This window comes from Spea bombifrons, chromosome 3, assembly GCF_027358695.1.
Source record: "Spea bombifrons isolate aSpeBom1 chromosome 3, aSpeBom1.2.pri, whole genome shotgun sequence".
NCBI classification, from domain to species: domain Eukaryota; kingdom Metazoa; phylum Chordata; class Amphibia; order Anura; family Pelobatidae; genus Spea; species Spea bombifrons.
The window spans coordinates 54,686,335-54,709,794 of record NC_071089.1 but is presented as its reverse complement, the minus strand read 5'-3'; the positions used below and the strand labels follow the sequence as shown (position 1 = coordinate 54,709,794).

The following is a 23,460-nucleotide window of genomic DNA, read 5'->3' as shown; positions in this document are numbered from 1 at the left end:
TTTTTCCATGTATAACTTCCCAGAAATTATTTCAGTAGAATTTCCCATGAAGTGAACTTCATGGAACATACAGATCAAAGGGCACACTGTAACCCATACTTAACATTTATATCATATACTGCTAATTCAAGGACTTGTGGGCCTGGACTGTGTTAATATTTAAGAAAGGTATGTTGTGAACTGCATGGATTAAGTTAGTTTTATATGTATATACATGTTTTATAGTTTAGAAAAATATTTTAAAGAATTTTTACTAGTGTGCAACGTTTAGTGTACTATAGCTTTTTTGGTAGTTAGAGAAAGTGGCATTCTACTATAAATGTATAACTGTCAAGAGAATCATGGAGAGTAGATTTTAAATGTATTTCAAGTTGTTATAGGATCAGCTGCCCTGTAATCATTATGTTGACTCTGTAATTTCAGAGTACTAAATATGCACTGAGCTGAGTGCATAATAAAACATAATAACACTTCACAAAAGTATGCTGGTGACCCATTAGAAAATATTATTTATAATGTTAATGAACATGTCTATATGAATAAGCATACTGTACGCAGAAATACATAGGGAGAGACTTTTCATATTTCTACTGCACTTTTGAAATAACTTTGAAGAAGCCAAAGTTATTTTAACAGTGGCCGTAGAATGTCAAAGGAAAATATTTTGTACATTAGAAATTATACGCTGTGTAACTGCTTCTAGACAGTGATTGCACCACTGATAGTTCCTCACTGTTCTTGCAGTGCGCAGCTCAATGTTGACCGGAATTAAGAGGATCTTGACTAACTTGCGTTAGCAAATTTTGATTTCAAATTAGTGAAAGGAGCAATGAGGAAAAACTGCTCCTTGCCCATTGACGCACACGTCCAGCAGGTCAGATATCAGTCAACAGTTACAAAAACAGTGATGGTTATGGTTGCATTTTGCCAACTGTAAAGTTTGGTGGAGGAGGGATAATGGTATGGGGCTGTTTTTCAGGGGTTAGACTAGGCCTCTTACTTCCAGGGAAGGCAAGTCATAATGGTTCAGCATAACAAGACATTTTGGACAATGATATGCTACCAACTTTGTGGGAACAGTTTGAGGAAGGCCCTTTTCTGTACCAGCATGACTGTGCCCCAGTGCACAAAGCAAGGTCCATAAAGACATTGACTGACCTACACAGAGCCCTGACCTCAACTCCATCAAACATCTTTGGGATGAACTGAAACGGAGAATGCGAGCCAGGCCTTCTCCTCCAACATCAGTGCCTGACCTCACAAATGCTATACTAGATGAATGGGCAAAAAGTCATACAGAAACACTCCAAAATCTTGTCAAAATCCTTCACAAAAGAAGCTGTTATAGCTGCAAAGGGGGAACAAGTACATATTAATGTCTATATATTTAGAATGCAATATCATAAAAGTCTCTATTGATGTAATGGTAATACTTTTGTCCATATAATGTATATTTGCTTGAATATCCACTTTAATTTAATCTAGAAATTATGGAATCCCAGAGATTTGTGGTTCCCTGGTTCGATAACTTTTGCTAAAGCTGCAAAAATGGTTTTATTAGTGTCTGGATTAAGGGTTTTGTGTAAGAATCTCGCCTTTACATAAACGGACAATCTGTTAGGTGACCAAGGCAATGACAGAATGAAATTTTGTACAAGCAGTGTCAGCTAATGACACTCTCTGAAGCAAAATGCCTACATGGGCTGGTAGAATTGTTGAGAAGGAAGTAAATTGGTAGTGATCACCATGCCGTGGCAACAGTGGCAAGTCCCGCCTTAGCTTAAATACTAACAAAAGTACATGGTAGAGTATGCATGTGTGTGTAAGGAATACATGTGCAAGACATGTGTACATTAATGTATGTGTGGGAAGTGAGTCAAATACAAAAGTAGATTAATAAAACAAGTACATTTATTGTCAATATTGTATATTTGTACAATATCTCTATTTGAGTGCATTCAGATTTACAAAACGAAGATAAAGATGGTCTAATAACAATTTTCTTATCCAATAAAATTTACATGTGTATATGATACCAAAAATGCTAAAAAGAAGAGAGTAAAAAAGGAAAAATAACAATCAAACCATTGTCCCCTTAGAACACAATTTAACTGTTTCATCTGTTATTATTTAATAACTTTTTATCCACTTCTTTGTCATACAGTTTATAGCAGAAAGCCTAGATTTAGACTTTTAATTTTGGGCCCCTAATTTCATATTTTTTTTTTTTTCTCTTAATGGACTTTCGAGAAAAGCAAATAAAATAAAATCACGCATACAGTCTGTGTAATGCTGTTTTTGCCAGTCAACTATGAATTTGGAATGTTTATTTATATTTTTATATATGTAGGTGCAGAAACTTGCATTGTGATGCATCTGTAACACTCATGGGTGCCATTATAAGCAATAAGTCAGAGTATCTTGATTGAATCATGGCATTCTCTGTATCATTTTTGTGTATCTCAAGGGCACATTCAAATATGGTGGGGCTACAATGTTTTAAAAGCTGCTAAGTAATTTAATTCCCTTCATTTTTTTAAAAATACATTGTTGGACTCTATCTTGCAAAATGCAATTTCATAAAAAAATATTAAACATTATAATATTTAAGTATTTCCAAAACTACTTAAAGCTGTTGTAATGTTTAGAATCCAGGCCTTTATTTTCGTTAATCTAGATAAAGATTACAAAAAGGTCTTTACACATGTGTCTGCTTGTATAGAGAACCATTATTATCACTTTGCATGTCAGTTTGGGGAGTTTTTTTAAGTTCGATTAATTCAACACATTCATAAAGCACCATGGAAACGATCAGCACGGCAAGTAAAATATAGAGTTTCACAGACACACATAAGAATGTACTGTAGCCGTAGGCAATGACAAATCCCAAAGACTCCCAAAGGCGATAGTTGGCGAAAGCAGCTTCTTTGTGGTCATCAAATAAAACTCCATAGAGGGCTGTAATAAAAAAAGTTGTTTTTAATATTAGATGTTTGCAGAGACAATTTGTTTATAGTCAGATTAAAGCTATTACTCTTCAGTCTTGTGGCTTTACTATGTGTTAATTTAGGTTTTCTTAGGCAAACATATTAAAAATACCATAGAAAATTAAGTATGTGTGTGTGGGGGCTGTATTAGCTTCTTCACATTAACGGAAATAATTCACACACGTTTAATATCAGGGACCCTTCTTGAGTCACAGTAGTTTTAAGTGGTTGAGATCATTTACCCTTTTCTATGGGATTTACCTTCAATGTGTTTAGACATATCTGAACATGCAGGTTTTTATTCATCATTATCAAATTTCATTTCACATAAACCTACGGAAACTTCCTACAATTCAATCCACCATTTTGATCCAGAATGACAATTCATAATTTTCCAACAAGAGCTCACTTTACCACCACCATTTACCATATGAGTGTTGGATGTCTCAACAGATTTCCCTCTGGGAGAACAGGACATTGTCAAGGCTTTTTGTATCCTATCATTTAACTGTAATTCCTAGGAAAAGTTTTCAGTTTATCCATGGAAAACTATACATTGTTTTTTTCTGCAGAAGTCAAGCCTTTCATTCATAGCTGATTTGTGGTGAAATGTGCATAGTGGGACAAGATATGAAGTCTGACGTACAATTCCAAAAATTACATATTTTCATACTAGTTTATCTTATAAAAAATGTACTTAAAATTGGTAATAACACATCTTATTTTATGATTTTTAATAAAAATGGTACAAGTGATAAATTCCATGGTCAAATTGGTGTGAAATAACAAAAGTATATGTTTCCTGAACTTTAATATCAAGGGCAATAATACAATCACAAGTTTATCGTTTGTCTCATTAACCCAGTGATTCAAAACACTTTGTTGTGCAAGAAAAAAAAAAAGAAAAAAAACTTCAGATTATGTATCTCTTAAATATTATTTTAATGAAATAATTTTATTTTTTTAAATGAATCGGTAAAGTCTCCTGAATAACACAATACCAAATGTGCATACTATTACATAGTTGCATGGTTACAGCGAGCCCCTAAATCATGAGTGCGCAATCGTTTTTGAGCCAAGAAAGTCTAATGGTTGAAACAAAATTTGTGCACCTCTATATTTTTCAATGTGACAGCAACCACAAATCTTTCAAGAACAGAGGTTTTTTTGATCAACTTTTTTATGTTCCAGACATATGTGAGGATGGATGCTGCATGCTGGACTACCTGGGAAAAGACACAAAAACATTAATCTCCCATATCTCCTAAGCACATAGATACCACATAATGGCCATGAGAGATCCCCAAATCATGAGTGCACAAAGTGGTTTCAAGCTGAAATAAAGGGGTGAACTAAAAATGCATACCTCTTGATTTTGTAGGCATAACTACTGCTAAGTACCAAATAACCCCGTAAATTATATATTCCCTAAATGTACACACCGTGGAGATTTTAAAGACATCCAAATTACCTTTGTAGATTCCCCAGTGCAACCTCAAATCTAACAGGAACACAGAATTGTAGGTTTTCTGTACCTTTTTACACGTCAGGCACATTTTGGGGTGGATTTTGTACACTGGCTACCTGGAACACAAAGGAAAATGCAAAAAAAATAAACTGTGACTTCTGAGCACATAGGTACCACATACATGTGGTATGTCAATATCACACAGTCACAAGAGACCACCAAATCATCGGAGTGCAAAGTGGTTTCAACTTTTTACAGCAGAACCAGGAATGCACACCACGTGATTTTGGGGCAGACTACCCTTAATCCCCCATAAAACATATATTCCCTGAAAGCACATAACCTGAGGGGGTGAGACCCCACTTACCTTTCTTAGTGGATCACTGCAACCACAAATCTAACAGGAACACATGATTTTGAGCGTTTTTTCCCCCATCACTTTCTGTGCACAAATCAGGATGAGTGCTGCATACTCAAGTCCCTCATTTTTTCTTGCACACATGAGTTCCTTGTCAGGGGGACATTTTTATGTGTTAGAACCAACTAGCATACAAATAACTAACAAAACAGCTGTGTTTATATATATAGCAGTTGGGAGATAGTATAAGGGGTAGAGTTGGGGCACTGTTAGTGGATAGTGAAAAGTCTGGTTATATGTTATGGCTGGGTTAATGTTACTGATAGGGATGATGATCGGATTAGGATCACTGGCAATTGATCGGTGAGATTGATCAATGACCTAAAGGGGCACTAATCAATGATTAGATAACAATTTAGTAGGTTAAGGAAATTGTAATTTAAAATAAATAAATAAAAATGTGTAATTGCCATGCAGGTCACGTGTAACTGACAAGGTTAGGCCACTAACATTGATCAGTGAGATCTATCAATAATCAGTGGCCTAAATTTTATGGAGTGATTGTGCAGCACACATAGACATGAGCACTGCCCTGCAATACAAGGGAAGTGCTTCCCTTCATGTAGGGCAGTGTTTTAACAGGTTAGATTGTGTCACTGAAGCTGCCTTTAGCAGTAGTGATGCAATCTGACACAGGAAGGGTTACTGCTTCACAATCACTCTATTTTGTGACTGTGCATCATAAAAATACTTTTGCGCTGCCCTGCACTACAAGGAAGCACACAGGGCACAGTTTAAATTGATTTAATCTGTTTTGTGGTAGTTGAGAAGATGAAGTGCAACCATGTATGAGTTATGTTGTTGGCCCCACTTTGCCAACCAGGTATCACATACAAGGTTGCCACTTAAAGGGTTAAAAGCACGAGTGGTGGGTACCACGCAAGTCAAACTTAACTTATCCAGACTAAAGGTGATAAAGCCCAAAACTGTAAACAAGAGCACAGTGTTTGAGTTGGATTGGGTTCAAGAAGCATTACTAAACTATCTTTAAGCCAGTTATACAAACTACTGCTGTTACTCCCCATGGCTTTCGCAAATGTTTGCTTCCTACATGAGCTCAGTAGGCCCACATCACTGGGATTCAACCAACAGATTTCATTTCAATGATCACTTTTTTTCTATCAAAGAATCGTCGCCTGGAGATGCAAGAATAGAAAATATAAGATGCACACTTTTTTCAAAGCTCCTCAGTGACAGACTGGAGCAGGCATAAACCATTGGTAACTATCCATCATCATCATGGATGCTAGCTTCAGAACCAAAGATCTGCCACTTGGCTTCCATTGATCAAGGAATACTTGGGCAAGTCTTCATTTTTATAATTTGTTTAAACAATTTGACTCATTGCAATATGTTTAAAGTAACAAAGGTGCACCAGTTCATTCCTTCAGAAGTGGAAGAAGCTGCTGGGATTTATTCCAGGCTTGATTGCAAGCTACATTTTTCTTTGTTTTTGATCCATGGTTTAGGTTAACTGATCAAAGTGTTTTGTTTATTCAGTCCCAAGGCTTCTCCTTAATCTTGTAAGTATTCAGACACCTGTATCCAATTATACTGATCAACCAAATATTTAAAGTGATACCATTCCTCTCTCAATCCTGTGTCATGATCCTGTTTCTTTTTATTAATTTCTTCACTTTTCTATGCTCTCTCTGTTTTGATAATTTTATAATTTCTGGAATCTAAAAACCTTCTGGTGAACTAGCACCACATTCCCAGTGTCCGTTGTCAGCCACACTTACGAATTCAACCCCTTACTTATATTGTTTTTTAATTGATTGGTTTTTTTAACCATGGAGGTTAGATATAAGATGTGATGCTTGTAGAAACCTTGAAAAGTGGTCTTAACACACTCATAGAAGAGTGGAGTTAATTAGACCAAATAGCCCCTGTGCTGCATTACCAGGGTATCACCCTTTTCAGACTATTCAAAAAGCTGCTGCTCAATGTGCTGGTTACAAGGAGTGTATCTGATCTTCCAGTTATCACAATTATTTGTCTTCAAATAATATATTCCTTGCTACATTTGGCTTCAAGGGGTCAAGCCTATTGTCAAGTCTATTGTTCAGTATGTGGGTATGAAAACAAATATTGGCTCTGATTTGGGTGCCTTAATTTGATTATGAGTACCAAGTTAAATATACCATAATGCTTACCATTAGTTTGTGTCTGCCAGACAGCATCTGCCATGCCCCACAATGCAGGTAATACAAAGAATACAGCAAGTTGATCTGGGTGAGGTCTCCACAAAAGCATTGTTATAATGCATGCCACATTTGTAACAGCAGCTACAGACATAATGAGACAAACTACAGTTAGTACAAATTCAATATATATTTTCAAATAAGAAAACACTTGTACAAAAGCAGAGTTAGGGGATAACATTATAGGGGCAAATCACTCTATTGAATTGATCTGGTTCCCTGATGTACTGCTGCTCACTGGGTCGAGGAGATAAGAGATCTGCCTTGCTAGAAGCTGTGTCGTATCTCTTCCCATGAGCCTTGTGTCTTTGAGGGGTGCTGGGATATGATGTCATTGATAGGTACTCAGCACAGAGAAAGTATGGGCATACTTGGGAACTCTCTGGGTTTCGTCTGGGTCCTGACACTCCCCACCCATTTTTCCCTGCGGGACCACCACCAATGTCAGCAGAACCACCCACCGACGTCAGTGGGACTGGGTAGCCAGAGCCCAAAAGTTCCCAGGTATGAGCATGAAAAAGATTAAATCAGGTGGGACACCAGGTGCTGCCCTATGTAAGGCCTAGGGCCCCATTTAAATATAAGCTGCCCTGAGTCAGACAGAGCCCCACTTAAATCTAACAATCATAATTATGAGTAGAGTTGTCAATTTGTGTGAATATACAGTCTAGAAGAGATGAAATGAGAGGTAACGGAAGTGTAAGATGGCTTCTGGTTCAAACAAAATTGGAACTAATCGACTTAAGATGATGGTCAGGTGGTAAGATAACATTTAGCGTTAGTAATATAGTTGTTAAGTTTAGTGAATTTAGATTGTTAATATTAGATGGGCCTCTGGAAGCTTATAAATTACCTTTTGCTTCAAGGAAGATATTTCTACAGAACAGTTGCAGTAGCAATAAAGAAGGATGGCTATAGATCACTTTTAGAAGGAAGGGGTGATTGGTGAGTGATATGGAGCAGAAGCATGAATGGGAAAGCAGTATTATTGTGTTGTAAATGTTATTGTGTTTTAAATACTATGGTGAAGTGACAGAGATCCAGCGAGCATGACATATATATCCTTACCAAAATAAAAAAGAAATACTCTTCCCGTGTATTGAGAAAGTTTTCCAAACAGCAGCGAACAAACGGCATCGGTGGCAGCAAAACAAATCATCACATAGCCGACAAAATGTATCCCTAGGGTGCAGGTAACATAGGACTGGGAAATAGAAGAAATATTATAAAATAAAAAGATCTAGTAGGAAAAACACTGCTCAGTCAAGTATGGAGAATAACACATATTACAAACACATGTAAAATTGTTTGGCAAATTCTTTTATATAATAACAAAAGAAACAGAGGGAGAATAATTATAATAATAATGTAGAGTAATAGAAACATAATAAATGGGTGTAAATCACATAACTTCCAGATGTTAAAAAGCATGGCTCTATATAAATCAATCAATAATGGCCTGCTTCAAGGATAGATGAGTGCGGTGAAAAATACAATAGTTAATATAAAAATTTGTAAAAATGTCAAAAAAAACATTGGGAAACTAGGTAACATGTCTCCCTTAATTGCTTTAGATCTGTCATGCAGCCTTTCTTTTCTAGCCAAAATTAAAGGAAAAGCACTGGAGCATGACTTCGGATTTGGAGACAGCTTGATAGTAGGCCTCACCTTACTTCTGGCTTTGCGTATTGTATATTTAGATGCAGAAACATTTCATCTTTAATCTTAATATGCATTTTATACCTGCACCAAGGCAGAATTATACCTGTTTATTTTATAGAAACTAATCTACACACCTGGGAAATTTATAAAAAAGACCCTTTAACATCCTATCACAAACAAATAATTGTAATGACTAATTAATAGTAGCAACCAAATGGTCCATAGGAATACAATTTTTGGATTTGGAAATTAAATTAGAGTAGAATAATGAAAGGTGAGTCTCAGACTATGAAAACTTGTTCTCAGGTATGACCATCTCAATAATGAAACTGCTTGCCATATCTTGAAGAACCAAGAAGTATATGTCATACATGTGGCTGATGCATGTTATCGTTCTATGGTAGTAGCATTAAAAGGATTTTTTTACTAGCCACAAGCAATTTGCAAAAAAAATAAAATAAGGTCATTTTTAATTGTAGTTTTTGCTCCACTTAAAGTTATATATCATAATACAAGTACGTGCAATATTGAAATTGATTGATTGTTTATAATCGTTAAAACCTTTGTGTAGTCTCCAGCAAGAAATCCCTGTTCAAATCCACTGAACATGGTTAGCGGGATGAGAAGACACTGACGCTTGTCCCGGAGATGCCTTATAGTTGCCAAGATTTTTTTCCAAAAAGGCTCTTCCTCAGAGCCATCCTTCTCATTTTCCCTTTTTAAATCAATGTTATCCAGGAAAATAGAGATAAGCGCTACAGCTAGTAGTCCACTGCCTGCCAATGGGAAGACAGAGATTGGTTAGCAATAACTTGCTCAGATCTCACATTTACTGAAGGATAAGGAATTATGTACAGAAGAAGCATGTGCCTAGTTTACTTGATCTTAACTAGGTTTTTGTCAATCGTGTAAAAGGTTCATTCATTTTAATCAGAAGTATTTGGAGAATCAGACAGTAAGATAAAGTTCAATCTTATGATCATTAGGTATGTGATTCTTGTTTTGGTTTTATCCTTATTTCTACAAGATAGGGTAGTACAGATGTATGAAGTCATTCCATATAAGTAGTAGTAGTTACACCCTTATACAGTAACAGTGTTCCTTTATTTCTCACTGTATGCCATTAACTATCATTATACAAGTAATGAAATAATTTAGAGAATTACATTAATGCGTCTTTCTTTCAAAAGCTAATCTGGGTAAGCAATAGAGACTTAACTTCAGAACCATGCTAGTTTAAATGTTTGTCCTGATTACGCATTGTACAGTGTTGCAGAATATGATGTCACTACATAACACAATAAATAATAATATCTAATTGTAACAACCAATGAAAGGCTCCAATAAGTAGGTACATTTAATGGGAATTTAGTAGTAATGTCTTACCTGTGTATACTCCCAAAAGGGTATATATTAAGCTCTTTGCTGGCTGTGTTGTGGTGGTGGTTTCATTAGTGATATTTAAATATGGACAATCATTTGCCCCACAGTGATCATAGCTTGAAGTACTTGCATTGTATCCTATTTATAGAAGTAACAATAATTAATTTAACAATACAGAAATTCACATTCACTATGAGGAAGTATGTATTAGATGATGAAATTATTAACATTTATTTCATTTCATAGACCAACACTTCTAGTGTGTTTAGGGTGGAATATAGGGAACGATTGAGTGATGGCAGCTTAGGTGGGCTTAGGTGGAATAAAAAAGGGAAATTTGGAAATGATACCCTTGTTGGAAAAGCAGATTTCTAGTATAATTCCACAATTGTCTACCCCGGAACTTCCCAGCGTGGACTACACATAGAACTTCCTCTTCTGGAGGGGCAGGGCTAGACAGATATAGAGGAGTGGATGGAGAAGTGGGTGGAGAGTAGGCAGGAAGTGGCCAGTGCCAATGGCTAGGAGTTTATCCATGCTGTAACTGTTCTCTGGAATTCCCTACCTCATTTTGTCATACCCTCCTACTATTCTATAATCACTCAATAAAAACCAAACCCACCTGTTCAGAAAAGTATATACAATCTATCCTCCTAAAACTCACAACCTGCATTCTGAGAAAAACTGTTCTCATAACCTTTAAGACCTCCACGCCACTGACTTATCCTCACCTAAGTAGACCTTTAATCTCCTAATAGATTGTAAACTTGCAGTGCCATCTTCTCCTTCTTCTTCTGTATTAATGTTTTAAGGTGTGCCCAGAGATAAAAGAAACTCACCCAGAGAGTCCCCAGGTATGGATATGAAGTAGAACCAAGTGAAAATACACTATATGGACAAAAGTATTGGGACACTTAACCATAACACCGGGACTTTTATGACATTGCCTTCTAAATACACAGATATTAAAATGTAGCCCCCCCCCCTTGCAGCTTTTGGGGAAGGCTTTCCACAAGATTTTGGAGTGTTTTTGTGGGAACTTTTGCCCATTCATCCAGTCGAGCATTTGTGAGGTCAGGCACTGATGTTGGACGAGAAAACCTGTCTCTCAATCTCCGTTCCAGTTCATCCCAAAGGTGTTTGATGGGGTTGAGGTCATGTATTTAGGGATATGTCCCCCATTTCACAAAGCAAGGTCTATAAAGCCATGGTTGGGTGAGTTTGGTCCATATAGTGTAGCTATATATATATACATTAACATTCAATTATTACTGTATTCTCAAAGAGTTACAAACTACTCATAAGATGATCTTGTCTAGATTATAACAAAGGGGAAAACATCTGTACTGATATTTTAATTTGCAGAATCCTTGATGTATCTCTTACCTGAAGTTGGTGTCTGTCCAAATATTAAGGAAGATATCAGATTCCCCCATACACCGGATGATTGAAATATAAGAAAGAAAAGCCCAAAATATTGATTGACAATATCTTTTCCAACCTTGCCTGCCTTCTCTGCATATCGATTTCCACTAACTGTAAGATATGTGCATTTTGCAGCCCACAAAGGGGCTCCACCAAATCCCAGAATCATAGATGTTGGAATGAGTGTGTACCTGAAAAATGAAAAGTCAGCTTCAAAATACATGGATTTAATTAAACTGGGTTCATTCCTTCCCTCTAAAAACATAATTCAGTCATAACAATAATCATGTTTTACTAAACTTTCATATGATATCCTCTGAGTGAGTGGCTATTTTCAGTGACCATTCTATCCATCAATTTTGATTTAATTGCAAAAATGTGACAGTACCTTTGGGTAAAAATTGGAAAATGATGCTTATAAATGCTAACTTTTTGAAGTATGGTCACTGCTGTTTTTCCCCCTAAACAGGTTCATTTTGCTAAAATACATGATACAGGGGTAGTAGCCCCACTTTGCCAGTATAGGATAGAAGGGAGAAGTAGACCATGCAAGAAGGCAGAAGAAAGAATACAGAAGACCAAGAAGAGGCAAGACAAGAAGCGATGTGTAAAAAAAGAAGATGGGAATACATAAGTGGTTGGTGGAGAAGGCAGGGAGACCCTGAGAGTGAGCCTAAAAGAGTGAGACAGCGTGAGAGAGTGTTAGTGAGAGAGTGGGAAAAAACAAACAAAATGCAATTGAAAATTTGAAAGCTCATTTTCAGACGTTCGTACAAATGAACTAAAATTGGCAAATTTTGTTAAAGTTAAAATTTGTATGAATTTGAATGAAGTCTATTTTTTCCTAGATTTGTATTTATGTGTAAATAGAAGTTATATCACCTTCCCTTGTCACAAGTCTTACATTTATCATATATACAGTGCCATTTGTGTTGCTTGCAGACTTTCTGCATTTTTCTTGAAATCCACAAATCCGTTTGCAATCATTTGCAACGCAGTAACATAGTGACACCATGTGGTTACAAATTATAGGTCTACCGATAGCATATTAAAATCTATGTTGAGTGATGTTGCAACTAATTCAAAACACACGACAAACCTAAAAACATAATCCGCAGTTGACTAATGTCTGCCATATTTAGCTGTAAATTTGTATGACTAACTTTTGATGGATAAATGTATAAGGAGTATGCAGTAGTTATATATAGGAGATCTTGGCCATGAAATGCTATGAACATTATGCACTAAAGAGGGGCACTTTAGTACATATGTAAAATATAATATAATATATGTAAAATAAGTTGCCCCTTTATATATTTACCAGCGTAGCTATTGGATATAGTTACTATATCATTATTATTAGTAGTAGTAGTAGTAGTAGTATGTAATTATGAAGATAACATTTGTTAGCACGTGTTTTGTGTGTGTATTTAATAAGATACCAAAACTGCTTTTGGTAGGTAATAAAAACACTTCCTTAATATAAATGATAAGAAGTATTACCAGCTTGCATAGAAGTTTCCAATGGAATAAGTTATATAGCAGCACATTGAAGCAACAATCGTCCATTTGCATCCAATTTTCTTGATCACAATTGAAGGGATGAACACTGACGATATAATGAGAGCTCCGTAAATTATACTCAGTGAAGCAACACCCAAGCCTTCATCAGCATTGAGGCTACTCTGTGAAAAGAATGATAATCACAATTGATTTATGATAAATATAGGAGATGTTCCTGCTATATATATATATATATATATATATATATGAATAAATATCATTTAGGATTAGTGTACTAGAACTGCTACTCATAGTATTAAGTATCAGTGATGACACTAATCAGAAACAAAATAAAGGAAGGTGGGGCTGGAATAATTCTCGGTCTTTGGCTTAGTTTGGATTTAGGTAAAAGTAGGGCGTCATTCTCTGCTCTCTGGATTTTGTTTTTGTTTTATAATCGCTTATAGTATCTATAGAATCATCTGGTATGCTTTTAACCATCTGGTTTTTGCTGATTCAAAATATACATACTATATTAATCTCTAATGCTTGTTAATACAAGATGTGGCAAACGTAGCTTTATTCCTTATAATATACAGTACTTGCCCAATGTACTTAACTACCCCGCCACCTGATATTGCCTTGGAGAGCCATTTAACACACTGTCAGGGATTGGACGGGTATCCTTTAAATTATTACCATCCTGAACTGTTTTGGTAAGAATATGTACAGAATTGCTTAAACAGCATCACCTCACCATATTCAGTGTAATTTACACTAATTTATAGGTTGGAGCTTGTCTCTCATACATGAGTTAAGTCCTCCCAAAAACCTACACCTGTTAACCTAAACAATAATAAGATGTCCCTCAGAAAATTGGGGCCGTAGAAAGAAGAGTGGTAGAAAATTCCAAACTAAAGTAGAAAAGTTATTAGCGTACTAGGTTTGAGTGTATATGTGTGTGCACGAGTGGGGGGCTGTGTTAAATAACAATGAAACCTCTATAACAAATTTACGTTAATCATTTTAACTTTCTGTAAGTTTGAGCACTACTGAGGAGCAAGGCAATCTATGCTCCAAAAGAGATCTATCTGTTCTTCTACCAATAATTGGTAGAAGTCTCCCCCATTAATTGGAAAAAAAATGAGCACCAGGTTCTGCAAACCTAGAATTTAGAAAAAAGGGATATCTAGACATGTATGGTGTGATAATACTCCACCAATATTTACGGTAAGAAGAACATATAGAAAAAAAACAAGCACTGAGTATATATATACTTCAGTGTATGAGTACTGGGAGATAGAGCTACAGCTTTGGCAGAGAGATCCAGGTAACATGGAACTGCAAACCAGGAGCAAACATAATTTCTATGTGATTGGGGAATACACAGTTGGTTAAAAGAGGTAGTCGGTTATTAAGGGAGAAACAGTGGCCACTCTCAGAGGTAGAATAGCTCTAGGATGGGAAGACTAAACTGCTCCAGAGTTTTTAAGACCGACTGTAAGATGGCCAGACTACTACATACAGATATGTAATCTGGTAATCTTCCTTGTGTTATTTGTATAAAGTGTAAATCGTTATCTTTTGTTTTTAAACTGCATGCATTATACTTAGCTTGGCTAAATTAAATACTCTTTTTAAAAATAAATTACTACATTGTATATATATATTATATATATATATATATATATATATATATATATATATATCATCAATACATCGATTAAAACGTTTTGGTATAAATACATTTTTATTTGCATGTTAAAGTTGTTAAAAGGTATGTGCACTTACCTGCAAACTCTGAAGCCCTCCAAAAGCTGTGAACAAAAGCAAGAATCCAAATGACACAACGATAATGTTTTTTAGATAATGGTCCATTTTTGGAGGAGTGTTGAAGTTGCTCTGTGTTAAATCCTAAATGTTTTCATAAAAACGTCTCTAGGATCTTCATACTCTCTGTAATAAGAAAAAGGTGTTTTGTTAGCCAGGTGTAGATTACACTGGACTTTAATAAACTTGGAAAGATCAGGGATATTCAAAACTGTCAATCATTCACTTGCTGCACAGCAATAATGGACAAAAGTTCAATGATTAGGAATTTTATCAGCTTATACTATATTTGTATGACTTCAATTAAAATACATAACTAAACTTGAGTGTCTGGCTTTTACATTAACCCAGCCTAAACAGGTGTGAAGCCTAAACATGCATTGATTTTGAAAGTCAGCAAATAAATAAGTCAGCCATGGGGCTCCAGGGTATTTTGAGGCCTGTGGTTGCGCTGTAAGGTGATTGCTGGGTAACATGATGGTGCACAGGTCCAGTGTGACAGCACAACACAAGAGCTGGCTTAATTGCATCAGAGCTCCTCTGTCCCCCGCTATTGGACTAAATGTAAGAATTTCTATGGTAAGTACCAGGCTGGCACTACCACATACAAGTGGTTGCTACCTACACCATTTCACTGAAGCAGGTAGCCCTACACTAAAGAAAAATGTGGAAGAATGATTCAAAGTGCTTAAGTAAGAGGATGAGAGTATGACAATGCTTCCTCCTTTTCCATGTGTTTGATCCCAATAGATTTATTAGTTCTTATGTTTTTCAGGGCCTATGCCTCCATTGGCATTTAGACTTCCTAGATATTTAGTTATTTTAGTATATAACGTTTCAATGTCATCATTGACCTTGTATTTACAATTTGAATTAATGATTGTTATTATTCATTTAATATTATTTTATTATATTTAAATAATCAGATTAATTGGAGTTAGTGGGTCATTTTGTTATTTTTTTTACATTAGTAAGTTGCGTTAGTATTAGGGTTACTTAATAGGGAATGCTAGGGGTAGGGTTACTTTAGCTAGTAAGTAAGCTGTGCAGGTAAGTTTAGTTAGTGGAGAATTTTAACTTTAATTAATTTAATTTCCATTTGTTAATATGAATAGCGTACATTAGGTAATAACTAAGTTTGGTTTACTTGGTTGTAGTTAGTAACAATTGTTCGTTTCAGTAAAACTGTAAACAAATTAGTTTTTTTCCCCACTTTTTCATACTAAATGATAGTCTATATAAATCAAAACTGTTTCAAAAAAAGTCCTGCTTTTTAGGACAAAAAAAAAACAATCCATTGATTGCAAGGGAACCCAAAATGAGAAACATGGGGAAAATCACAGCTGAACAAATGCATAGTCGTAAATGGCAACCCTAAACCTAAGAGATATGGTAAAATGGCAAAGTGATCTGGAATACCTATGCCCCATAAGATGTATTTTACAGCATGTGTACTCATCCTCCTTGGCATGGGGGTTAAGTCCATCCTATCCACCCTATCGGTGTCAGGATTTTCTCTGTGTACTAAGTAGCACACAATTATTTCCAGGTCTTTAATTTAAGCGCTATATTTTAATCTATACGATTTCAAATAATTTTTGTTTGTAATTTCCTTTCAACATAAATGTGTTTTGTGCAGTCATCAGTATACTTTTATTGGCACTAATTTAGTAAGATAGTGAATTGTTTTACTCATGTATTGCTGATACAATTTTTGGCAATGCTGTGCAAAACTAAATGTGAAACGATGTGTCAGAAAGTGTAGTTATTTGCACCTTGTCCTCTTTTCTAGCACCCTCCTTATATTACCTCCAAACATGAATATGATTGGGTTCCAGTGAACTTAATGTACATAGTCTTAAATTAGCTTTCATTTACCCCTGTTAAAATCAAGTTTTGTTAAACAAATCCGATTAACCCGGACACATTTCAATCCCAACATTTACACAAATATTCATAAACAAAATCTATTTTACCCTTCAGGTACTGTCTGTCACGGTCAGGACTACTTGCCAAGCCGTGACTGTGTGGAGGGCGTGGGCATGAAGGGGTTAATAGCACCAGGCCTCTGGATTTACTAACTTCATCCATTAAAAAGGCATAAATTATACCAAATTAACCCCCAAATCCTGCCTGTATCCCCCCAGGTAGTCTGCCACCACTCACGATTTCGATACTGGATTCGTGAGAAATCCTAATTAGAACCTTTATCTCTATATATATATATATATCAACCCACCCCGGGCAAACAACATACATATATATCCTGTAAAACTTAATAACAATACGGTAACGTGTTATCCTCTCTTAGGGTTTGTGGATATCGATACTAGAGCCCAAAGACAGACTTGGATTATGAATATTTTAATAACAAAAAGACAAAGATTACACAGTGCCACAATTACAAAAAACAAGACATACAAAAGAAAAATAATGGGACTTAAACACAGGACCCTCACTCACGAGTTTCTCCAATAAGCAGGCCTGTGGGAACTCATTAAGTCCAGATGGTTTCTTATGATGTTGTTCCGATCAGAGTATATCATGGAGTTCTGCTTTGAGGTCGCTGCATTGTCCCTAAATCAGGCTCTTTTGCAAGAAAACACCCCTCTGACCACATGATTGGTTCCCATCTTTGATGTGCCAATAAGTTATGGTGGGGTAAAGGTGATGGAAACCCCCCCACTTAAGATAGGAATGGAATTCCTATAACTCAGGATCCTTATCAGTTAGGCCATGAATCACCACAGGGGTCCTTTGGGAAGATGACACCTCTTGCCAGAACAGATACAGAGGGCATTCACAAAGAAACACATTAAATCAACATCAGATTAACTCATTGAATGCTTAAACAAAGAAACGAACCACCTCTGCTGGGTTACCATTCCATGCATCCACTACATTATATGAGTTAATCATGACACTGTCCATGCAGTGGGGATCATGTGCTGGTTAGGCAGATCAGATGATCAGCCTTGACCAATGCCATTCTGCACTGACCTCCTGGGTTTTTGCCTCCAGTTCATTGTCCAATTGTGGTTTGGAGCTTCAAAATTGGGGGTTTGCTTCCAAAAATTAAAATGACCAACCATTGTACATTTCAGATCAAATAATAAAATAGCTTAGGAAAATAGTCCTGATTAACATGAAAAGATCTTGAAAATATATTTCAGCACAGTAAATTCAATCTGAAAACTCCAAACATTAAAACATATTATCTGGTGGCAGATGAGTACCGTTGGACGCATCTAGTCTGGCCATTTTACTCCTTCACTGTATTAGTCTTTACCATGTCAGATTCCTTACAATTTTGTTTCTGACACTTCCCTATAATAAAGGGGAGGCTGAGAATTAAAACTAGCCCTGAAAATTTTTGGGCACACTACATATGTTGCATTCTAGACCCAATATTTTTTGTTTAGAATAGTGACAACCGCAGAATTTTAAAATATATTAAGAATGCTGTCACAAATGCACACTTCCTCTTCAAGGAAAATGTGGTTCTTATACCAGACAAAAGCAGGAACTTAATAAATGAATGATTTACTATGAAATAAAAAATATTCACAGTACATACAAAACCAGACATTAACAATTTAGTGTCCTTTGTCCCCAAACGATTTTGAGTATCACCTTTGCCCCAAAACAGCTTGTCTGTATGACCTTAGCCCCCAAACAGCATCTCTGTGCCAGTTTAGCCCCCAAACAGCATGTCTGCGCTAGCTTAGCCCCAAACAGCTTTTCTGTGCCATCATTACCCCCAAACTGTTTGTCAGTTCCATATTTGCCGTCATAGCCTCAAATATGTCTGTCATCTTTGCTCCAAGCAGCTTGTTAGTGCCTGCAAACCACCTGCATGTGCCATCTTTGCCCCAAACAGCTTGTCAGTGCCCCTAAACAGCTTGCCTGTGCCCCCAAATTGTCTATTCTATCTTTGCCACCAAATATTGTGTCAGTGCCCCAAAACAGCCTGCCTGTTCCATCTTTGCTTAACAGCTTGCCTGTGCCATCCTTGCCCCCAAACAGCCTGCCTGTGCCACCTTGGCACCCAAAATCCATGCCCATACATGCAAACGCCTACACATTTACACATTCATGCTCACATACACTCATGTCTATATACATTCATACATACACCCTCCATTACCCTCCCACTGAGTAGCTCACCCACTCCCTTACCTCATCCGCAGCTTTCTTTCTGGAGCGCCCACACTGTGTGAGCAGCCTCGCTTTTTTCCGTGGGGTAACCGTGTGCACCTGATATGATATCATATAGCGCTGTCTGGTAGACGTGACTCCAGGGTAAAAGCGAGGCTGCTTGCTTTTATATGTGTGCCCACGACCGCAGCCATCAGCTGCTCCTGCAGCTTCACTGGCCCCAGTGGAGACGGCCTTCCGGGAAATCTTCCCTGCCTCATCATAACATTTCTCTATTTAAAAAAAAAAAAAACGCCCCTCTTTTTTAAACCCCTTTAAATACCCCTTTGTATTTAAACAACAGTTCCAGGTATAGATAGAATATAATCAAATAAATATAAACACTTACAAGACTGGACATGTTCAAATGCTAGACCAGGAAGTTTGACTGATTCCAGGGAAAATTGCAGTGTCAGTTAAGGTTAAGCAATTCCGAAACTTGGCTAGGAGTTTTTTAAGTACTTGAATATTTGTTGCTTCCACCCACAGATTTCAAAAGAGCCAGTCAGCTGAAAGTCAGTGTCTAAACATATATGCAGAAAACAAATTCTTTACAGTCTGTGTATGCTGTAAGGAATGCAGGGAGGGCTTTGAGAGGGACGCATTCTCACTTTTGAGAAACATGTGGCAAAAAAATGAGCGCATGATCCACCATGCACAATTCATCTCAAAATGCTGCTCTCACCTTAACAATATGTAACTCATAATTAAAATCTGACTTGTCAACAACACATACTTTATTAGCTTATATTGACAAACTAAATTCCTATTTCATACATTTCTTGCTAAATTCGTTGTTTAAAAAGGTTGAGTGTTTTGGGGAGTGAACAGATCTGGGTAGGTGTAGCTGCAGTGTGTCTTGCAGGCAAAGTGTATAATGCGAGAGAGATGGCTTCTGTTTCTACCCTACAATCGCACATCCTAGGCCCAGCCAATAGTTCTTTGTCCATCATAAGTTCTTTTAAATGTAGTTTGAAAATCGTTCACTGCTACTTTGTATTTGATTGAAAGCATGAAATATACCGTATACATATAGGTAATTGTATGAATATTTTTTTTATGAATCTTTTGTATTCTAAAAGTGTGCCATCTCTATGCATATGCAGCACATCTGTAATGGATATCAGTGATGCTCTTTATTAGGATTACAATAAAAATAACAATCAACATTTTGGATAATAACATACTGTGTATGTAAAAAAAAAACAAGATTGCTTCACCCACGAAACTTTCCAATAATGTGTGTACTGTTTAAATTTTTAAAAAAGGTTTTCGTAGACATTTAGTATAGCTGTGGTTATTACACATAAACTGATAAGCTTGTGGTTGAAATGTGCTATTTTAAAATTTGTAAAATGGAAGTCTGATGGACCAATCAGAGTTTGACAGATGCCAGGAGAACACTACCTACCAGAATGCATAATGTCTACCGTAATGTTGGGTAAAGGAGGCATAATGGTTTGGGGCTGTTCTTCAGGGATTGTGCTAGGCCTCTTTGTTCCAGTAATGTTAATGCTACAGCATACAAAGACATTCCAGCTGTGTGGCACCAGTTTGGCTATTTCCTGTTCCAGCATGACTGTGTCCCTGTGTACAAAGCAAGGTCTTGTCCAACATCAGTGTCTGACCTCACAAGTATTCCTTAAGTTTAATAGGCACACATTCCCACAGACGCACTCCAAAATCATGTGGAATGCATTCCCAGAAGATTTGAGGCTGTTTAAACTGCAAAGGGAGGGGTGTTCATTAGACTTGGGCACCAGGGAGGTCTTCGTGTTCGTCTTCAGGAAAAAATGTTTTGAATATTTGCCCGTTCCTGTCTTCTCTTCTGGCGAATATTCGTGGACATTCTTCATGTTTGTTTTTTTCGGTTTTGTATAAGGGGTTAATACGGGGTTAACGTGGTATGGACTACGCAGCAGCTCTGGCGCCAGGAGTTTAAATGTCAATATGAGCAACTCTATTGGTCGCCAGCAGGGGGCTCGTCTGCCATCAACCAATGGAGCAGGGAGACCAGTGGTCTCTGCCGGACAAGTTGCTGCATTAGGATTTTAAAAGTCTGTACGAGCGACTCTATTGGTGCCGTAACTTGACCGGCAGAGGCCACTGGTCTCCCGGCTCTATCAGTTAAATGTTCGTACAAGCGACTTTATTGGTCATTCGTACAGACTTTTAACTGTTGCAGCAGGGAGACCAGTGGTCAGGTTGCACCTTAGGGAGTTAAGGGGCCATGCAAGTCAGCGGAAATCCATAGGTTCGCTGTCAGGAGTTAAAAAGGCCGTGCGAGTGAGCCTATTGGTCACCTGCAATTGGTTGATGCCAGAGGAGGTCCCTGCAGGCGACCAATAGGCTCACTTGCACTGCCCTTTAACCCCTGGCAGCGAACCTACGGATTTCCGCTTCCGTCAACTCCTGCGATGCCGCGAAGATAAGGTAGGCTAGATGGGGAAGGGACCAGGGAGAATAGTAGACAAAGATGATCACGAAGATTCTTAGTGTTGTGTGTCTTAGTCTTGGCCTATGTTTTACCGCCACTATCTTCTCTTCTTCATGTCTTCGGAACGAACACGAAAACGCACTCTTCGTTTTCGCGTTCGCCTGAAGACGAATGCACAAGTCTAGTGTTTGCTACAGTTTAATGCCCATGGTTTTAGAATGGGATGTCCAATTAACTCACATAGCTGTGATGTCAGGTTTCCACATACTTGTCATATAGTGTATTCGTCCAAACACATCTCCTGCATGGAAAATAGCTCAGGGCAAGCAAAGGTCCAAATGTATAGGGTGTAACCTATTTATATTTCCTAACTGATGGACTAGCTTGACTTTGGACCAAAAATAGAAAAAACAGTTGAATTGAAAATCTTTAGAGTTTCTGTATCTCCAATGACAGCAACACACTCTATTATGCAAATGAAACATGTAAAATTGTATGTTGAAAACAATACTATATATTGTTCCACTTCTACCATATAGTTCCTAAAGTACATGTCCAAATGTTGACAAAGTTCAGGGTACTATAGCATTTTATGATTCTTTAGATTCACTGGTTTGCAATAAATTAAGCAAGAGCCTAGAACATAAAACAAAGTGTTGCTATCATTCAGGGTAACAGGGCAGCTGAGGTAATTATTAGGAATACAGCTTATGAAGGTAATATCTGCAACTAGAGATTGATGTACGGTATCTATAATTAGATATACATAGTATTAGCTGCATAAGCAATATACTTTGTTTATAGAATACTTCATAGCCTTTAGTTTTTTTTTTTCTTAAGGAACCTTATAGATAAGGGCCTAAAAGGCATTAAGGAAGGGTAATGTAAAATGTCCACACCATATGTATTCTGGGATTAACAACCAAATGATAGTATTAGTATGCTCATTTTAAAAACTGTTTTCCTTCTGTATGCTATGAATTTGTATGTGTTGAGGATACAGAATGACAGCACAACACACAGCAATTTGATCAAGCAAAACTTTAATACAGAACTCTTACTACAGCAGATAGAAAATAGCTATGTATGTCAACCTATGTGTATGTATGTATATATGTGTGTGTGTAAAACGGGTTAAGCGATCAATGCTGTAGTCTCAAATGTCAATACAGTAATACATCACCAAGCCAAGTAGTTATCACTCCTCTAGCTGATTAACTCGCAACTCAGCAGGGACTGGGAAATCCCTCAGAACAGTCCCTTTTTTCGGATGCAAGGATCCCTGGATCTGTCCTGGGCTGTCCGTGCTCGTCTCGCAAACACTGCAGGTGAGGCTTCAAAGTTTGTGGTCGCAGCCGTGGGTTTTTAAAGCCGTTGTGGGGACTTTCCCGAATCTTCCAGGGGCGAGTGTCTTTACGTCATGGTGGTATCTCTAGGTGGCTTCTGTTCTGTGACGCAGGCTGGCACCTCTATCTTATGGTGCTGGCCGGGCACTTTAAACAGAGGTCCTCTACCATGTTGTTTTTATGTGTTTGGGCGTTTCTTATCTATTCAGCACAGTGATCTGTATGTGTTGATGCCTAAGTCACAAGTTATATAACTATCCTTAACTAATTAACCCAGTCGTGACCGGGCCCCGGAGGCATATAATTTAAATTCTTTACATATACACAAACACTATTACACATCCATGCTCATATAGAAAACAAACAAACACTGAATATATATACTTCAGTGTATGAGTACTGGGAGTCATTTAAGGATTGCTAAAGGCAATTCATACAAGTAATAAATATATAGAAAATGTGTGTGTGTATATATATATATATATATATATATATATATATATATATATATATATATATATATATAGCCAGTAAAAGGATGCACTGCACAAAATATGACCAGTGTGATATATCTGCCTGACGTATAAAGGTGTAGTTTTA

The 23,460-nt window shown here is 37.0% G+C and overlaps 1 protein-coding gene across 6 annotated transcripts; it reads right to left on the bottom strand.

The window, feature by feature from the left end:
- Positions 1–1,889: 1,889 nt before the first annotated feature.
- LOC128483779 (protein unc-93 homolog A-like) lies at positions 1,890–22,955 on the bottom strand. Of its 6 annotated transcripts, XR_008351102.1 has the most exons (11): positions 22,698–22,955; positions 14,842–15,006; positions 13,051–13,232; positions 11,509–11,738; positions 10,126–10,260; positions 9,301–9,515; positions 8,146–8,281; positions 7,030–7,161; positions 4,459–4,571; positions 4,100–4,213; positions 2,824–2,958 (listed from the first exon to the last, which is right to left on the bottom strand). XR_008351102.1 is itself a non-coding variant. In XM_053460071.1 (10 exons), the coding sequence occupies exons 2-9, from the start codon at positions 14,926–14,928 to the stop codon at positions 4,534–4,536; spliced, it is 1,155 nt and encodes a 384-aa protein (XP_053316046.1). In that variant the 5' UTR covers positions 14,929–15,006; positions 22,698–22,955; the 3' UTR covers positions 3,743–4,213; positions 4,523–4,533. The 6 variants fall into 6 exon arrangements, 4 of the variants coding, with proteins under 4 accessions (XP_053316044.1, XP_053316045.1, XP_053316046.1 ...); XR_008351101.1 differs by lacking the exon at positions 2,824–2,958 and having other exon boundaries at positions 3,743–4,213; XM_053460071.1 differs by lacking the exon at positions 2,824–2,958 and having other exon boundaries at positions 3,743–4,213; positions 4,523–4,571.
- Between the last annotated feature and the right edge of the window lie 505 nt (positions 22,956–23,460).

What these genes read in the sequence shown, in the direction of transcription:
- LOC128483779 (XM_053460069.1), bottom strand. Translation starts at nt 14,928, where the DNA reads ATGGACCATTATCTAAAAAACATTATCGTTGTGTCATTTGGATTCTTG. An exon ending in AGTATTTCTTTTTTATTTTG is followed by an intron (nt 7,162 to 8,145) that starts GTAAGGATATAT and finishes TTATGTCTGTAG; the next exon opens with CTGCTGTTACAAATGTGGCA. An exon ending in CTGGCAGACACAAACTAATG is followed by an intron (nt 2,959 to 7,029) that starts GTAAGCATTATG and finishes TTTTTATTACAG; the next exon opens with CCCTCTATGGAGTTTTATTT.